The 16,795-nt window shown below is 38.6% G+C and overlaps 1 protein-coding gene across 7 annotated transcripts in view; it reads left to right on the forward strand.

Moving 5' to 3' along the window:
• The window catches only part of Pcgf5 (polycomb group ring finger 5), a 106,752-nt gene extending 92,165 nt beyond the window's left edge, over positions 1 to 14,587 (forward strand). For 5 of the 7 annotated variants that reach the window (XM_029543976.1, XM_029544043.1, XM_021203839.2 and 2 more), the window contains 4 exons: positions 154 to 252; positions 2,906 to 2,995; positions 8,724 to 8,783; positions 12,077 to 14,587. In XM_029543976.1, the coding sequence (XP_029399836.1) occupies positions 154 to 252; positions 2,906 to 2,995; positions 8,724 to 8,783; positions 12,077 to 12,124 (297 nt within the window). In that variant the 3' untranslated portion in view covers positions 12,125 to 14,587. The remainder of the gene's footprint in view (positions 1 to 153; positions 253 to 2,905; positions 2,996 to 8,723; positions 8,784 to 12,076) is intronic. The other 2 variants (XM_021203852.2, XM_029544135.1) reach the window with 1 other exon arrangement.
• Positions 14,588 to 16,795: the final 2,208 nt, after the last annotated feature.

Genomic DNA, 16,795 nt, shown 5'->3' on the forward strand with positions numbered 1-16,795 from the left:
CTGTCACACTTTGCAAGCCAGGCAGAAGCAAACTCAGGTCCTGTCTCCTCCTTCTGAATGCGGGGATTACAAGTATATGCCTCCGTGCCTGAAGGGTTGAAGGTTTTAGTAAAAACAAATGAGAGGCTTCAATTTGTCATTTGTTTCCTTTAGGGTCTCATGAAGAAATTTATTCGCTGTTCTACACGAGTTACTGTAGGAACTATTAAAAAGTTTCTAAGTTTAAAACTAAAACTTCCAAGTTCTTATGAGGTAAGTAAAATCATATCTAATTGTGAGTTTAATGATTCTGATCTGTAGCAAAATTCTAGCAAAAGAAGTAAAATAAGAATATTCAAACTAATTTTTATAGAAAATGTTTATTTTCATGTTTAAAAATTAATTTTTAGAATGTAAAATTTATGTAACATTTTGTAACAAAGTATCCCAAGTAAATCACATTGATGCCTTTGGAGATATTTTTAAAACTTTTTAATACTCAGAAAGCATATCTAGCTAAGTGAGTTCTTTCTTTTTTACAATGTCAACATGCTTTAAGATATGTCACTTCTTAAATGTTTAGTTTTACTGTTTAACAGCTTTATACATTTATATAGTGAATGAGTTGCTTCTCCCAAACACTCCCTCTCGTCACCCCTTTCTCAGCTTGGAACCTTTCTCAGTGCTCCTACCTCTGAACCTTTGTTTGTCATTCACTGAGCTTTAGTAAGGGTTTCTTACCTGAGCCTGAATAAGGGGTTATTACTGGATCAAAGACAGCTTACATTGGCTACAGCACTTCTTCCCCAAGCAACCATTAATTGTCAGTAGTCAGGCCTCATGGACTCCTCTCCCACCTATAATGAAATGTTGCTCTGCCCAGCCTTGTGCAAGTCTTGTGTGGATATTGCAGCTACAGGGAGTGCATTAGTGTGGAGGCTGTGTCACGTCCAGGCAACTTCTTTTTGCTTCCCACCTTCCTGTCCTCTGGTTCTTAAAGTCTTTCTGTCTGCTTTCCTGTGATTTCCCCTTGGAGGGCCTAGCACAAATCTCAAGGATCAAAAGTATGGGCAGACTGCCAGTTGCCCAGTGGTGAGCTGCAGCAAAGTCTGAAGTACAGGCACGCTCTGGAGATGGGTGGCTTCTCAGGAGACTCAGTCCCTTACTAAAAGAGAAGGGAAGTTGAGGGGAATTAAGCCCAGACCCTGGTAGACAGGTGTCTGTATCAGAGGAAGCATCTAATCTTGAACCTAATGGGAATGTCTCATGTGACTGATGACTAGTTGGGTTAAATTTTTTTGTTAGTTTGGATCTACAGTTTTTAAAAAATTTTAGTTACAGGTCTGGAGAGATGGCTCAGTGGTTAACAGCATGTCTGCTCTTCCAGGTGACTGGGGTTCAATTCCCAACACCCACATGGTAGCTCACAACTGACTGTAATTCAGCTCCAAGCTATTTGACACCTTCACACAGGCAAAACACCAGTGCTCAAAAATAAAAATCAATAAATCATTTAAAAAATTCCAGATATACTTTTGTATTAGGAAAAAAAATGAAAGTGTTAGAGCCCACTGTATTTGGCAAACATAAAAGATAATTTCTAGATAGCATCTGTAGTGAAAAATAGACAACGACTTTTTGTACTGGTTTCTTTACTTTGTTTTTTTCATGCAAAAATACCATGCATAATTTTACTTTAAAATCTGGCTTGCTAAGTTAATTTTCTTGTCGTCAGAAAGTTACCAGAGCTAAGAAAGCAGCTCTCTGTCTTCTGCCATTAACTATGTACTTTCAAACAATTCCTGTCTATCCCAAAGAACTTGTCCTTTGCTTTACTTCATGAAATATGGATTGGTCTCCCATTCTTCTGCTGCCTGCCCAGCGCATAGGAGTGTGATTTAGTGAAATGTCCGAAGTGTCCTTACCAGCATTGCTCACTGGGACTGGGTGCTTACAGCAGCCTGATTAATGACTGCACCTTAACAGCTCTGCTCATGGACTTGTTTTACAGACAAGAGGAAAAAGGAGTTGTCTGCTTTTAATAGTTAATAAAATAACTGAAAAATTTAAAGTTTATATGTCACCATAAATTATTAAAATATCAACAGTTAATATGTCTGATATAATTGGCACTATATTTTGTGTTAGACTTCAAGTTCAAAATTATAATCTATGTCTAGGTATCTACAGATGTATTTAAAACTCATTTTCCCCTCCACCCTTGAAATAAAATCTGAACCAATTTTATTTTACTAGAAACTAGAGGACTGATTTATCAGGATCTTTGATACAGCATCCTTTATGTTTGCTTTGTTGTATTAGTGAACCATAGACAAAGTTTTTGTGGCCTTTTGAAGCTTTAGGGTTGGTTTCCTAAAGCCTAGAACAAAAGGGAGACTTTGCAGTACAGTTTGTTTTAACATTTCATACAAGTGTCCACAAGCACATCAGAGAAGCCAGATAGCCCTGAACACATAGATCTGTGCCATAGTTATAATGCCCTATTTCTTTGATCCCAAACTAAGGAGAAGGTAAAACTCCCAAGGTTCATCTTGGGAACGTCAGAGGATTCTGAGATGTGGGTTTGGAATGAGCTGACTATATACTTCCTTCTCATTCATTCAGTAAGAGTGGTCCCTACATATGTCTAAAACCTGTAGAGTTGTAGAAGAAACAGGAATCAAAACAGCATTGCATTTATAAATTGTGTATCAACTTGAGATACAGATGTGTGGTACAGGATAAATGCTGTTTCATGTTGCATCTGAACTTATGACAGTCTGTGGCAAAGTGGGTTTAGTAAAAATATTCAGTGTTCTTATAAAATTAGTACTTTTATGTTGGATCTTTTAAAATTTGAAAATGTATAAAAATGTCTAAATTCAAATTTTCTCTGCATTAATATTTTTTAATTATTTTTTTAAAGTTGGATGTGCTGTGCAATGGTGAAATTATGGGAAAGGATCATACTATGGAATTCATCTATATGACAAGATGGCGACTAAGAGGAGAAAATGTAAATCACTTTTATATTTACTTATGTGTATATATGGTTATAGTTTATTATATAATTCAGATTGAACAATATTATTAAGGAGCATAAGAAATTAGAAGGGCTGGTGAGATGGCTCAGTAGGTAAGAGCACCCGACTGCTCTTCCGAAGGTTCGGAGTTCAAGTCCCAGCAACCACATGGTGGCTCATAACCATCCGTAACAAGATCTGACGCCCTCTTCTGGAGTGTCTGAAGACAGCTACAGTGTACTTAAATATAATAAATAAATAAACCTTTTAAAAAAAAAGAAAGAAAGAAAGAAATTAGAAGCATTAGTTTGGGAAAGAGAAGAAATGAGTTTCTCTTTATTCTCCAGCACTTAACAATCCACCCAAGTACGAGACCAATGTCTGTGTTTTATATTTTGAAGGTGAGTTTTTAAGCCCAGCTATAAGTATGTCCAGGACTCTGCCAGCCTAGAGCAGAGGAGGCATGTACTGCAAGCCCGTGTAAGCTACAGTGTGAAAGTGGGAAGTGGGGCCACATAGACCATGCTGTCTAGAGAGTGAACAGATCCAGGAGTCGGAGAGGGATGGCATGATCCATCACTAAAAGAGTAATGTCAGGCTTGAGGAAACGAGATTTAGTAGGGGTCTCTGCTGCCAGAGGAAGATTACTCTGCCTTAGGCTTTAGTGATGAGGGAGAAAATGTTCAAAAGAGAACCTAAGATCAACTCCCGCACCCCCGCAAATGGAGTTTTAAATGTCTTTGCTTGGGTTAACTCTTAAGCTTGAGTCCACCTGAGGCAGGAGTGTTAGGAAATGTGGGGCACCCTGCATACTGTGGAACAAGCCTGTCTGGGAATCAGAGCATTGTGGTAATGCTGCCAGAGTCCCCTGGTGAGATGAATGAGAAATGCACGGAAGGCTGATGACAGAGCTGTGTGGTGAGCACTCATGCTCACCCACAAGTTTAATGCTTGTAGTCAATATGTCCTGTGTTAAACACTGATATTTCTACCAGGTTTATTATATTTTCTTATGAAAATGTTAATTATGAAATGCAGCATAACATTGAGTTGTTACCTCATACAATATAAATAATGTAGAATTTACAAATAATGAGGATTGTCATGCTTCAGTAGTTCAGAGTATATTAATGTCACATATATTAACATCCAGTGAACTGTTGGAAAACCTCCCAAAATCCTTGTGCTATATGGCTAAGATATTTGTCTAGTTTTTCAGAAGAAAACGTGATGATATAGTAATACTAAAACACCTGAGTTCTTAATTCAGAGAGGGTTTTTGTTGTTTTCCGATCTGGGTTTTTACATGGATAAAAATCTTCTCTTTGAGACACAGTACTCTAGCCACAAGCAGAAAAATCTCAAGACCCAGAAGGGAAAATAACATTCTAGTGTCAGTCAGTCACTTGCTACTTGTGTGTCCTTGAAAAAAAAAAAGCCTATCAGACTACGTTTGGGTTCATCTTTTTTTTTTACATGATTGTATTGCATAATAATGTGCCTTGTTTATAGGCTTTAAGGGCTATGCATATATTCATTTAACTCTTAAACCTGAAATGTTTCATATGCCAGGTGCACACCGCAAAGGTAAGTCTGCACAGTTAGAAAGCAGATACTCGAATTCTACAGTAATATTTCTGCAGTAAATGGAATTTTGGCTTTCTTTGCTAGTTCAGTGGACATTTCAGCATGGGAGTGCTAGACACCATCATTTGTGGATAGACCAGCCTAAAGGTTTAAGGTCGTCATTCACTGTAAGCCTTCCCCAGGGCTTCTGTCATAAGTGCTGTACATTCATTGTTAGTTACATCATTGTAAGCCTTCCCAAGGGCTCCTGTCACAAGTGCTCCCCTGAACACTGCCCATGGTGTTCATTTGCATGTGTTTGGATGGGGGAGTGTTTTTTTGAAGGAAGATTTTACTATTTAGCCCAAGCTGGCCTAGAGTTCACTGTAGCACAGGCTAGCTACAGTAATAATATTGCCTGAGACTAATATTCTCCTGCCTCAGCCTCATTAGAAGTGTGGCCAAGAAGCTCAATATTGCAATTATTTTAATGTCAAAGCATGAAAGAGTTGATTTGTATAAGCTTTCTACTAACATTGCCAATTAAATCAGTCTATATGCAGTTAAATTTCTGAGCACACATTTCTGAAGAAGTTTCAGGTTTTTGGTTGAGATATACTTTTATTAAAATGTTTAAGATGGGGCCTGAAGAGAGATGGCTTGTTCTTCTCTAATCCTGTTTTTTGGTAGTGTTCCCTTTCTGTAGTGCTGGATGTCTACAAATTCAGTACTCTACCGCTGGTGTTGCTAACTCGCTTAGAGCTCAGTTTGCTCCCGCACTGATAGCTACTGTGTGTTTTCTTACTTGATTCTAGTCCTGTTATAGTAAACATTCTAGTCTACTTGGAATTGATTCATTCACACATAACAAGATTAAGAATCTAGTTTATTCTGAAGACTTTTTTTTAACCAGAAATACAGTTAATTGAACAATCTAAACTGGTCTTCTTTGTTTGAAGATGCAGCCATTATCTGCACATGCATGTGTATATACATACATCTATGGATTTTTCTGGATACTTTAACAGGTATTATTCTGAACTGTACATAATGCAACTTATAAAAATCCCGTCTAAAACTTTTTAATTGTTCATTTTCTTCAACGTCCTAATATGTCTTATATAAGGCCAATACCTAGGCCTTCTAAATTACTTTATGATGTATATTTGTGCCAATGAGACAAAAAGTAGATTTTTAAAATTACATTGCATTGCTTTACCTATTCCCTCAGATGGACTTTTGAGTGTCTGTGACTGGCACTGGAGTGTATTTCTGGATTGCTTTGGCAACTTTGCAGTTTTTCATTCTCATCAATGTTGTGGTTGTGAATTCTGCACTCATTCAAGTCTATGACTCAGGATAGCTTCCATTCCTTTCACCCTGGAGGAATGGTAGTCCTGACTCTCCATCTGGTCCGTGGCCTCAGGCAAGGGCACTCCATATCCATGTCCCTCCCTCATGCTGTTTGCTGCCTCTCAGGGCAGTGTCAGGGAAGAGAGTTTCCTTCCAGTTCTGTAGTACCGGAGCATCCCTCTGCGCCATCCAGCTTCTGTGGTCATGCTGCCCTTTCCCCAGGTCACCTCCCCCTGTATCTTAGTCTCTTTTAGAAAAGATGAACATAGGTGGCTTCTGCCTTTTCTAGACCTTGTCTTCATCATGATAAATTAATTTTAAATCTTATCATAATGAATTAAACACCTGGGCAAACAGCTGCTATATATTTTTATAGTTTATAGCAGTTTTTTTGCTTGAAGATGGCTATGCTGAATGTTGGAGTGGATCTATTGTTCACTAGTAGGGTAAATATTTAGCAGTAGTACTTCTTAAGTCTTAGTGCAAATACAAGTGATCTAGGTATGGTGACAGTACAGTGCTACTCAGTTGGCTTGGGATAGGCCTCAGACACGTTTCTAAAATGCTTCACACCTGTGTGAACACCTCTGATGTTTAAGATTTGGAAGATGTGATCTGTGACCAGGTTTCTTCTGTGACTTCCACAAGTTGAGAGTGTGGAACTGATTCACATTTCAGTCAGGAGGTAACTCAGTCATCTGATGTTACTGTCAGTCTAGTATCTCTTCATAACTCCATGCCAGTGGGCATAGACATTTCTCTGAGATCCAAATGCTAGCTGAGATACATACTGCTAGCGACTCTGTTCTCATCTGATAATATAAAACAATTACACTTGAAAGTTACTCTTTTTAATAGATTGGTACAGTTCAGTTTGTGTGACTAGCATGATCTAATTGGCTATTTTGGTGGGCATTAAGGTTTTGTTTAATCTTCAACATTCCAAGTAGTGCTGTATCTATTATTCCAAGACATGTACTTTGCAAATGTGGCATTTCTATTGTCTAGATTGTTGGCTTTACAGTGGACTAAGTTTTACATTGTAAGAAGTTGTCAGTTGACCTCAAAAGAGGTTTCATAAGTTATAGTCATACCACAGAAGAGGGCCAATTTTCTGACTTCTCAACACTTATATTAGCAATATAACATCTTTGTGAGTGTTCATATTGATTATACTATTAATGAGTTTGTCTTTTCTTGTCGGCTTCTAGAAAGTGCTTGTGTGTTCTGAACACTAACATCTTCCTTTATACACTGTAGCTTTTTTTTCTTCCAACTGTGTTCTGCCTCCCTCTTTTTTCTGTTTTGGGGAATCCTTAAAATTGTGATAGTACTGTGTAGGAAAATTTAGCAAGAATTAATATTACAGCTTAAGTACTTAGCAGAATGTCTAATCTAATAAATGTAGGAAAAGAAGGAAACAGTGTCTGTTAAACTGCATTGGGAGCACAGTCCACTCGCTTGCACTTAGCAAAAGCTATTGTCAGCAGCTTTCTGCTCAGCCTCAGCCTTTACGGTGGGCCATGTTCTACCTGCCCACCTTCTTGTGGGTAGGTTGAATACCCTCAGTCTAGCTGGCTGCCTTTTCCCGATGCTTCTTGCTGCTTCCATCTCTTCTTGCAGCCTCAGCCACACTTCAGCACCATTCCTGCCTCTCATTGCTTGCTTTACAATCTCTGGCAGTCTTAAGAAAGCAAACAAACACATCTGTTTTGACTGGTACCAAAGAAATTAATAGAAATAAAATTAATGAAATCACTTCTTTCCATCTCAAATCTGTAATTTTATTAAATAATTTTTCTCAAATTACATAGTTGGACAAGATTTGGTAGGTTAGAGAAAACTTGTGAAAAATCTATAACCTTCTAAAGTATATCCTTAAAATGTCTCCTTTGGGAAATTAAAATTTTCCTTATTATTTAAATTTATTTTGTTTTTGAGATTTTTATTTACTTATTTTACACATGAGTGCTCTATCTGCATGTACACTTGCATGCCAGAAGAGGGCATCAGATCCTAGTATAGATGGTTGTGAGTCACCATGTGGTTGCTGGGAATTGAATGCTAGACCTTCGGAAGAGCAGCCAGTGCTCTTAGCCATCTCTCCAGCCCTTAAACTTATATTTTTATATGTTTAATTCCTATTTATACATTCAGTTTTTTCCATTTGGAAGAGTATGCAGTGTTAAATACGTGAATAACTTAAAGTGTAAGTTGTATAGCTATTAAGACTGCAAACACGAGCATCAGACAGACTCAAGAAGCTCATCAGCAATGCTCTAACAGGCGTGGACGAGTGCAAACAATCTGACCTAACCAATGTGGAGGCAAAGAGCAATGGAGCAGCCCCTCAGTTGGAATGAAATTCCGTGTCACTCGGAGCTATACTCTTAAATACCGCTGCTCTCCAAGTAGATGAGTGGGAGAAACTGCTCTGAGGAACAAGTAGGAGAAGGATGGCACCTTCTCTGTACTAAGGGAAAAGATGATGGTCCCTCTATACTAAAAGATGAGGAGTCCTCAGAAATCAGCATTCAGAAATGAAATGAAAAAGATAGAATACCATCTTCGTAGTTTTACAATATTAAAGACAGACAAAAAAAACCTTCATAGATAAATGCTAAAGTTACTTAACACTAAAATTTACCGGTCACCGAGTTATTAAATATTTCCCCTCAAAAAAAAGAAAAAAGCCCCTAGCATTCTCAATGTTTATTTAAATGACTCGTGTTGGCACTTACGCTTGAGTGAATGTGTCCCGCTGTGGATGCCTCTTATCTGATGGGTTCATCTCCTCCGCAGCTTTGCTGTCTGAACTGTTCAGCCTCGCAAGTCTGCTCTCAGGATGGCACTTTGTACCAGGTAAGAGGCACTCATGACGGGACATATGGCCATCACAGTGCCCTGCGCTGACCACTCCCATCCCAAACTCAAGTTCTGACCTGTCACTTTGTAAAAACAATTTTTAAAGTCTTTTCAAACTTAAAAAGCAAAAGTTTCCCACTATTTTAGTTCTCCTGAGTTAACCATTTTACTGAACTAAGAATAAAATTATGTCCTAAAACTATTATTTTTATGAATCCCGAATTTTTCATACTTACTCATCTTAGCCCTCGAGTCATTGCTAATCTTTAGCCCTTGAGATGAAATGTCAAAATGATTGACTCTAAATAGGAGATATGGCTAACTCTGATTGTGAGCTGTCAGCCGTACCCAGCCAGCCTCAACTGCTGCTCCGGGACACAGGAGTGACTGATCACTTAGTAACACAGGGAGCTTCGACTTGTGTCTAAGGAAAGCTTATCTAATAAAAACACATCTTAGAAATTTGGAAAATAGACTGGAGAGATGGCTCAGCATAAAAACTACCCTTCCTCTTGGAGAGGACCCGATTTTGATGACCAGGTGGCTCCTGACTGCCTGTAACTCCAGTTCCTCTGGGCTCCACAGACACCCCCACTAATGTGGGCATGCCCACACATGTTTAAAAATAAATATTTTTTTTAAAAAAAATAGAGTGATACAGTATAGTAAAGCATTACTGTGTTACTACACGCAGACATAATGTGCCCAGTCTTAACCTCATAGATGTCACAGGATTTTTAAGAAAGTAACCTTTTCCTCAATAATTAAAATTATCCATCTAGTTTCTAGTAGTTAGTAACTAATAAACTTAAGTATTCCATTTTCCAGGTTGAAACAAATTAGTTTACATCATGTCTTAAAAGAATACTATAAAATCACTAAGCAAATATTCTGAGGAGCAGTGTTTCTGGAATTTTGCTTAGTCTTTTGATTACTGCTGTGGTCTGGGAATCTCAGTTAATCACTAAGATGTGAGCTTTGTGATACTGTTTAAGTGCTGCCTCTTTGGAAATGGAGTAACCTAGCGGACATCTAGACGGGCAATGGAAAGCCGCTCAGGAAGGAAAGTGTTTTCCTTTCAGTGTGCAGAGGACGGGGAGGGCTGAGCACACGGTTCTGTTGACTGAGTGATAAATTACAGTAGTAACCTAGTGCATAGCTGTTACACAGGATACGTGAGCTTGCACTTTTTTTGTCTTCGTGTTGATGTGTGTTTCCTGAGAGGTGAAGCTGCTTCTTAGCTCTGACCCTGAGTGCTGAAGGACATGGGACTAAGACCAGTCTGCAACTGTACCCACACTCACCTTTCTTTCTACCACCCTTCATTGTGGATAACAATATTGTAAGAAAGTTAAAAGTTAAGTCCTCCCAAAGGGAGCATTACTATGTCAGTAAAACCTAGACAACTGGTACTGCGCACGGGACTGCAGAGGTGGTGCAGGCAGTAAGAGTGCATGTTCTTTTTGCAGAGGACCAGAGTTCAGCCCTAGCATCCACATCAGGTGAGCATGGCATGGACACCCTCTTCAGGACAATGTGGGTGCCTGTACTCACATACCCACAGACCCACACACATACACATTTAAAATAAAAATGAAATCTCTTTTTTAAAAGCTAGAACCAAATTTCGCTTTGACTATTAATACAAAAATATTAAATAACATACTAAATAATGAACTAAAAGATCATACTAAAAGGATAATGTCAAGACCTAGTAGAATTTATCAGAAATGTAAGAATGATGCAATATTGTAGGAGAAATAGGCAGATAACAAACTAGTATTTTGTATGGAATCCTCTAAAATAGAATCACTATATGCTGAAACGGCATTTGATAAAACCCAGTATTGGTACTCATTTTCCTACTGGCTTCTTTTCTTAACTTTTTAAAAATTGGATATTTTATTTANTTACATTTCAAATGTTATCCCCTTTCCCAGTTTCCCCTCCGGAAACCCCCATCCCATCCTCCCTTCCCCTATCCCACCCACCCACCCACTCCTGCCTCCCTGCCCAGGCATTCCCCTACCCAGGGCACCAAGCCTTCATAGGACCAAGGGCCTCTCCTCCCATTGATGGCGGGCAAGGCCATGCTCTGCTACATATGTGGCTGGAGCAATGGGTTCCTCCATGATGTGTACTCTTTGCTTGGTGATTTAGTCTCTGAGAGCTCTGGGGGGAGGAAAAGGGGGCATATACAACTATGGCCCCAAAATCCAGGCTTCAGAAATAGAGAATTTTGTGCCCAACTAACCAAGTTCCAAGCTGGTTCCTTAAGACCAGAGTAGAATACTAGGTGAAGAATAAAAGTAAAAAAATTAAAAATCAGAATAAGGGTAAGACCATTGGAACCTTGCAAGTCTGAGACCTTCTGTGCTTGCCCATTAGATCCTAAATGGCATCTTCTTTATTGTTCCGCTGAGAACAAAGCCTAGGGTATCTTTCCCCACTCTCCTGTCCTGTGCTAGCTGGGATTTAGTACATAGTAGCATCAAGTCTTCTCAGTGTATGACATGCATGTGAGTGCCTAGAGGGTGTCCAGTCTGACTGCCTTTGTAATCACAGACTATGCTGTTGTCTGTAGTGAAGGTTTCAGACCATCTACCCAGAGATAGTGGACCATGGTCAGTGGCTATCACAGCATTTTCTTGATTGACTCTTGATAGTTTAATCATTGGATTTCACTTAAAAAGTAGGAATCTGCGGATTTTAGAACAGTCCTCCAGACTGCTCTCTGACTATTTGGTTCTCAGGTAGGTGACGTTAAAGCAGAGTAGGAGCGTGATGCCTGCCTCCATCTGCGAGAGGCTCTTTCCTCTCTAGAACTGGGTGCTGTCGTATTGAAAGGAGGTAGTCATCGTTTCATGTACCTACCAATCAGGTACATGTTTTCAGTACTTAAAGACCATTTTTAAAATAAACCTTAAATAATAAAGGAAAGAGTATCAAATGTATGAACAGTATTGTGGAAACTCCAGTTTCACTGATTTGCAGAATAGGGTCTCTTACTCTTGTATGGTTCAGGAGAATCTGCAGCTCAAATACTCAGCCCCACAAGGTTGCTGGGGGCATGGAGTTTGTAGTCCTCCTTAGGCCCTCTCCAGGAAGGGAAGGGGAGGGGGAGGAGAGGAAGGGAGGGAGAGATGTATTGATATTAATTTAAATCTGGAATGGCAACTTTTGTAATCATGATTATCAGAAAATATTATAAATCCCCAATTCTTCACGGTTTTCTGTAGAAATGGTTGTTTTCACAGCTTTACGCATACCTTTTTTTTTTTCTTTTATAGTCGTACCCGATGGTATTGCAGTATCGACCAAGAATTGATTTTGGGTAGGCCCAGCCCAGGCTGCACTGAATGAATCCTGCACTATTTGTTTACTCGTCAACAGATTGCACAGTGAATGCTGTGTGGACTTGAGAGACACAATCTGATTTCAGCATGCACATAAGGCCGTTGTCTGTCTCTAAGTTGTCAGTGTCCTTCATGTTCTGTCTATTAGGAGCGATCCAAGTGCCCTTCTGCTACTGACCATCTGCATAAGATACTCGTGCCGTCTCCTCCTCGGTGTGCAAGGTGCGGCTGAAGTGAGTTAGGTATCCAGCCGTGTCTCTGCTCTCTCAGTGTTCCGCTTGCCTGTTGCAAGATTGTTCTAATGTTAATTACACTAGTAAAATGGCTCAGTCCTTGTGGTGTTGCAGTTTTCACATACTTAATACTTTTATTCTTATTAAAATAGAGTACTGTACAAGAACCTAGTATAATTATATCTTGAAATTATTTTGTATAAGAATATATTTAGAAAAGTGGTTTCTGAGCCACTGTCCTATTCTTGGTAAACTTTTATGTAAAAAAGAATAAACAACCAAAAAAAAAAAACCAAAATGCCAGCTTTTTCTTGAGTGTGCAAATCTTTTGTGAAGAATTCCAGTTATTTTTTGACCAGAGCACATTGCAGTTGGAGATGTCCTAAACGTCTGGGTAGTCTACCATTGCACAGGAAATTGCTTTAGGCCTTCATGTTGAAACATATGTCACTTGGACAACTGAAGTTCAAAATGTTGGCAGCTGATCATATTGACTTCTAATAAAATAAATGTGTAAGTACATTAATGTTTGCTACTGTCTTAGGCAAGTGAGTGCTGTCTAGCCAATGTTGTGTGTACATCATTGTATCATTGGCATTTTATGAAAGCATTGCTTTTTCAGTTGGTCTTAGGTATGTATTGTGGAATGTGGAGGGTTATAGAAGATGACTTTAAATACTAGGATTTTTAGATAACATTTACCCTTTTATGGACTTCCAAACAATCTCAGATTGTTAGCTGCATATCACATTTCCAAACCATATACACAAAACAAAATAAACACCATATAGTAGATAAATATGCTAACCCAAACTAGTGGTTTGGGGATACTGTTATTTTAAATACTGTAATAACCAGGGGATGTGGGGTTATTGTTTTAACTGAGTTCATTAAAAGTGAGTGGATTAGAAGTCAGAACTATGCTGCTGCCCTTGATGTTGGCAGTTTGGTTTAGTCTTCATTCATTTTGAAATTAGCCTGCAAGTCAAACTCCCCTAATACCTTACTACATGAAAAGCCTTTTAGATCTTGTAAAATACATAGTTGTTTCAAAACAGGAAAAGAAAACTGGACTATGTCTGCTGGTTGCTTTGAAATGAGCTGAGTTCTGAGAGAAAGAGGGAAGTTGGACAAATGGCAAGTTTTAGAACTCTGCTAAGAGCACCGTGGGTGGGGTCCACAGGTCGGCTTTCTCACCCTGAACACGGGTGTTCGTGTTCTTCAGTAAAATATTTCACAAGTTAGTGCTTCTGAGTTCCAGAGTACTTCATAGAAATGGACATGGTACGGCTCTGAGAAGTGCACAGAATGTAGTTCCGTCTTGGTTTATTTCATAATATAAAAGACTGGAAATTTATTATTATTTTTCCTTATATTTTTTTCAAGTCAAAAAGTTTGTATTCAAGTTGCTGCATTAGAAGGCCACAGCAATTCCTTAACTTCATCTTGTTGGATCAGATGTTTCTGGAAGAACTCACGAGCAGGATTTAAAAGGAATTTGATTTACTCTAAAATGTAGAGAAAGCCATAACACTTGACAAAAAAAACTGAATTTATTGTCTAACTACAGCAATTAATTTTGGTGTCTTACAAAACCTAATTCCTAGTTATCCTTAAGAAAATGTTAAAGGTCTTACAATTCATCACATTCAGATGAATGTGTTTTACATATGAAGGTCAATTTTAATTATGTCAAAATCAGTTTTGAAAGCCACTTGCTAAGAGTTGGTTATTTGGCTCCTCAACCAAAATTTAAGGCCATGGGTGAATTTTATATACAAGGTCTCTTTAAATTTTGCTTGTTGCCTGATCACATGTAATGACGATTTTCCAAGGAGTATGTAGGAAACAGCAATCAGGATGCAGTTTTATAACAGTTCCTTTAATGTTACTGCATGGACGTTTTCACTGAGATGCAGTAGACTAGGTGCCAAAGCATAGCATTAAGGCCATCTGGAGTCCTAAGGGAGGGAACCTGAGTAGTGAGTAATGTGTTGCTAGTGGAATTGGGCTGCTTCAGCCTCCCTCATCTGCTATACTCACCAAGTGTGCAGCACTTTCTTGTCTGGTGTGATATGCACTGAACTCCACTCTGTTATCCTTGTCTGGAACCCACAAACAAGCACTGTAGCCAGCATTACATATTCAGGATTGCTAACAGCACCCCCCCCCCGAATAAATCTACAGTAATAACTATCTGAATCTATAAACACAAGAATACATCAGTTATTCTTCAATCTGTTGTCCCTTAAGCAAAAAACTAAAGCACTCTACTCCAGAAAAGATTTTGTTACCTGTTTAGCCTGCCTTAAAAATCAGACATAAAAGGGCCATGAATTCTTGACCTGTGGTCAATAAGAATCACTTTAAATTGCAGTAATGACATCACTTAATAGATAAAAATGTCCCTTTCTCTAAATTAGAAATAAACTGAAGGTTCATTGGTGAGATTATATTAAACCTGAGGTTTGGGTGACTAGAATTATGTTTTTGACAGCTTTTAAAATTCCTTATTCACTAGGCATATGCCCATACTAATATGCCACATTGTACAAATGTAGTGAGTTAGCACAAATGTTTATTTAAACTGAGTCCTTAAGGATAAAAAAGCAAGTGTGTTATTTAATATTGTGAGCTGTTAAGCTTTATTGACTATAAATTAAAGTGCCTCATTGCTAAAGTGCATTTCTGTTTTGGGTTTCCATAACAAGTCTCCAGTTATCTGTACTTGTCTCATAAATGGTTTCATATCTAAATGGGCACTTACAAGCTAAAATAATCTTTTTTAAAAAGAGTTTTGTACGACTATAGGTATCGCCAAAGACATTTTACTGTTAGTAACCATGTTAGAGACAGTTTGGACAGTTCAGAGGATGGAAACTGTTACATTGTAACCTGATTGTAAATAGGCAATAGTAACCTTGATTGATTACTAAAGTATCACCAATGAAGGCACTACAGTGAGTTTTCTTGGTAGAACAGTCACATGTGTCTTCTTGCTACAGTGGGCATGTCTCCCTTCAGATACCTTCACTGGTTTGGTTTGGTTTGGTTTGGTTTGGTTTGATTTGGTTTGGTTTGGTTTGGTTTTTCATTTGTTCATTTTCAGCACCATCTGGCAGGTCCTAGGAAATCCTCAAATATGAGAAAAACAATGCAAATATCCTTCCCATGAAAAATGGGAGAAATACAAACATACTAAAGAAAAGTTAAAATTGAGATTTTAAATTTTAAAAAGCCTTTTAGTCTGTGGGATGAAGGGAATATGCCTGTTTAGCCCCATGGAAGACAGGCTTTAATTGAAGTCCTGCCAGGCCTGCCAGTGTGGAGCACACTACAGCACTCTGCTGCCAGTGTGGAGCACACTAGAAGTGCTGACGGCGGCGTAGCACACAGTACATTCTACTGGGTTTACAGAAGTCCTTTTGTTGATTTTTCCACAAGGGCCTGTGATTGTATTTTCTCTAAGTGTTTCTCAGCAGCCACCTCATTGTCACTAAACTTAACCATGTGGCCAAATTTTGACAAAATGGAGCAATGAAAAATAACCCAGTGTGCCATTCTTTCTTTTGGGTTGGCAATCTGCTTTGCATTGCACTGAGATGAAATGAGCCTGAGGTAAGCCTTTGTGGAGTTGACAAACCTTCCCAACTATCCTGTGTATGCAAGCACTGTACAACTGAGCCCCATCCCTCATCCATTCCTCTGACTGGGTAGGAATTCTCTAGAAAACCAAGCTTTGTACCATTAGAATTGGTATGAATTTGCCAAAACTTCTTTTCTGGATTAGAATCACAAAACTTGAAATGCAACTACCATCATTTCCAGCATGGAACTCCTCTGGAGAGCAGTAAGGGATGGACGTGTCTGCTAGGTCTGGGTCATGGCAAAGTGAACAGTTGTCAAATGTGCTAAAGACTTAGAAGCACTTCAAAGACCAGAATTGCCAGTTGTTTGAATTTACTTGATAAGCTTTGCTCAGTGTGTTTTAAAAAAACAAAAACATGAAATTAAGATGAAACACAAAATGCCCTTCCACAGCAGGGACCTTAGTGTTTATGTTCAGTGCTGTTCCTCGGGCCATTTGAAAGTGCTTCTCTTCCTGGAATACAGTTTTCACAAGTAGTAAGTTTACTGGCCATCGTATTTTGCAGTAGAATTAAAATGTTTGGGCATTTTCTTCAGAAAATGATAAAAGTTAAATTTCAAAATAATTGCTGTAAATTCTCAAGCAACTGTATCTATCCTCAGGCTATTTGTCCATGATACACAACAGCAGTTTTCCAGAGATACATTAAATACTAGGTCTAGTTTTCTTCTGTTTTGTAGCCCTTGCTAGAAAAAGAACCAACTGTAGCACAAACGAAGACTAACCATTCTGGATCATCTATACAAAGTCTAGTGTGTTGACATAAGTCCA

Source organism: Mus pahari, chromosome 1 (assembly GCF_900095145.1).
Source record: "Mus pahari chromosome 1, PAHARI_EIJ_v1.1, whole genome shotgun sequence".
NCBI classification, from domain to species: Eukaryota; Metazoa; Chordata; class Mammalia; order Rodentia; family Muridae; genus Mus; species Mus pahari.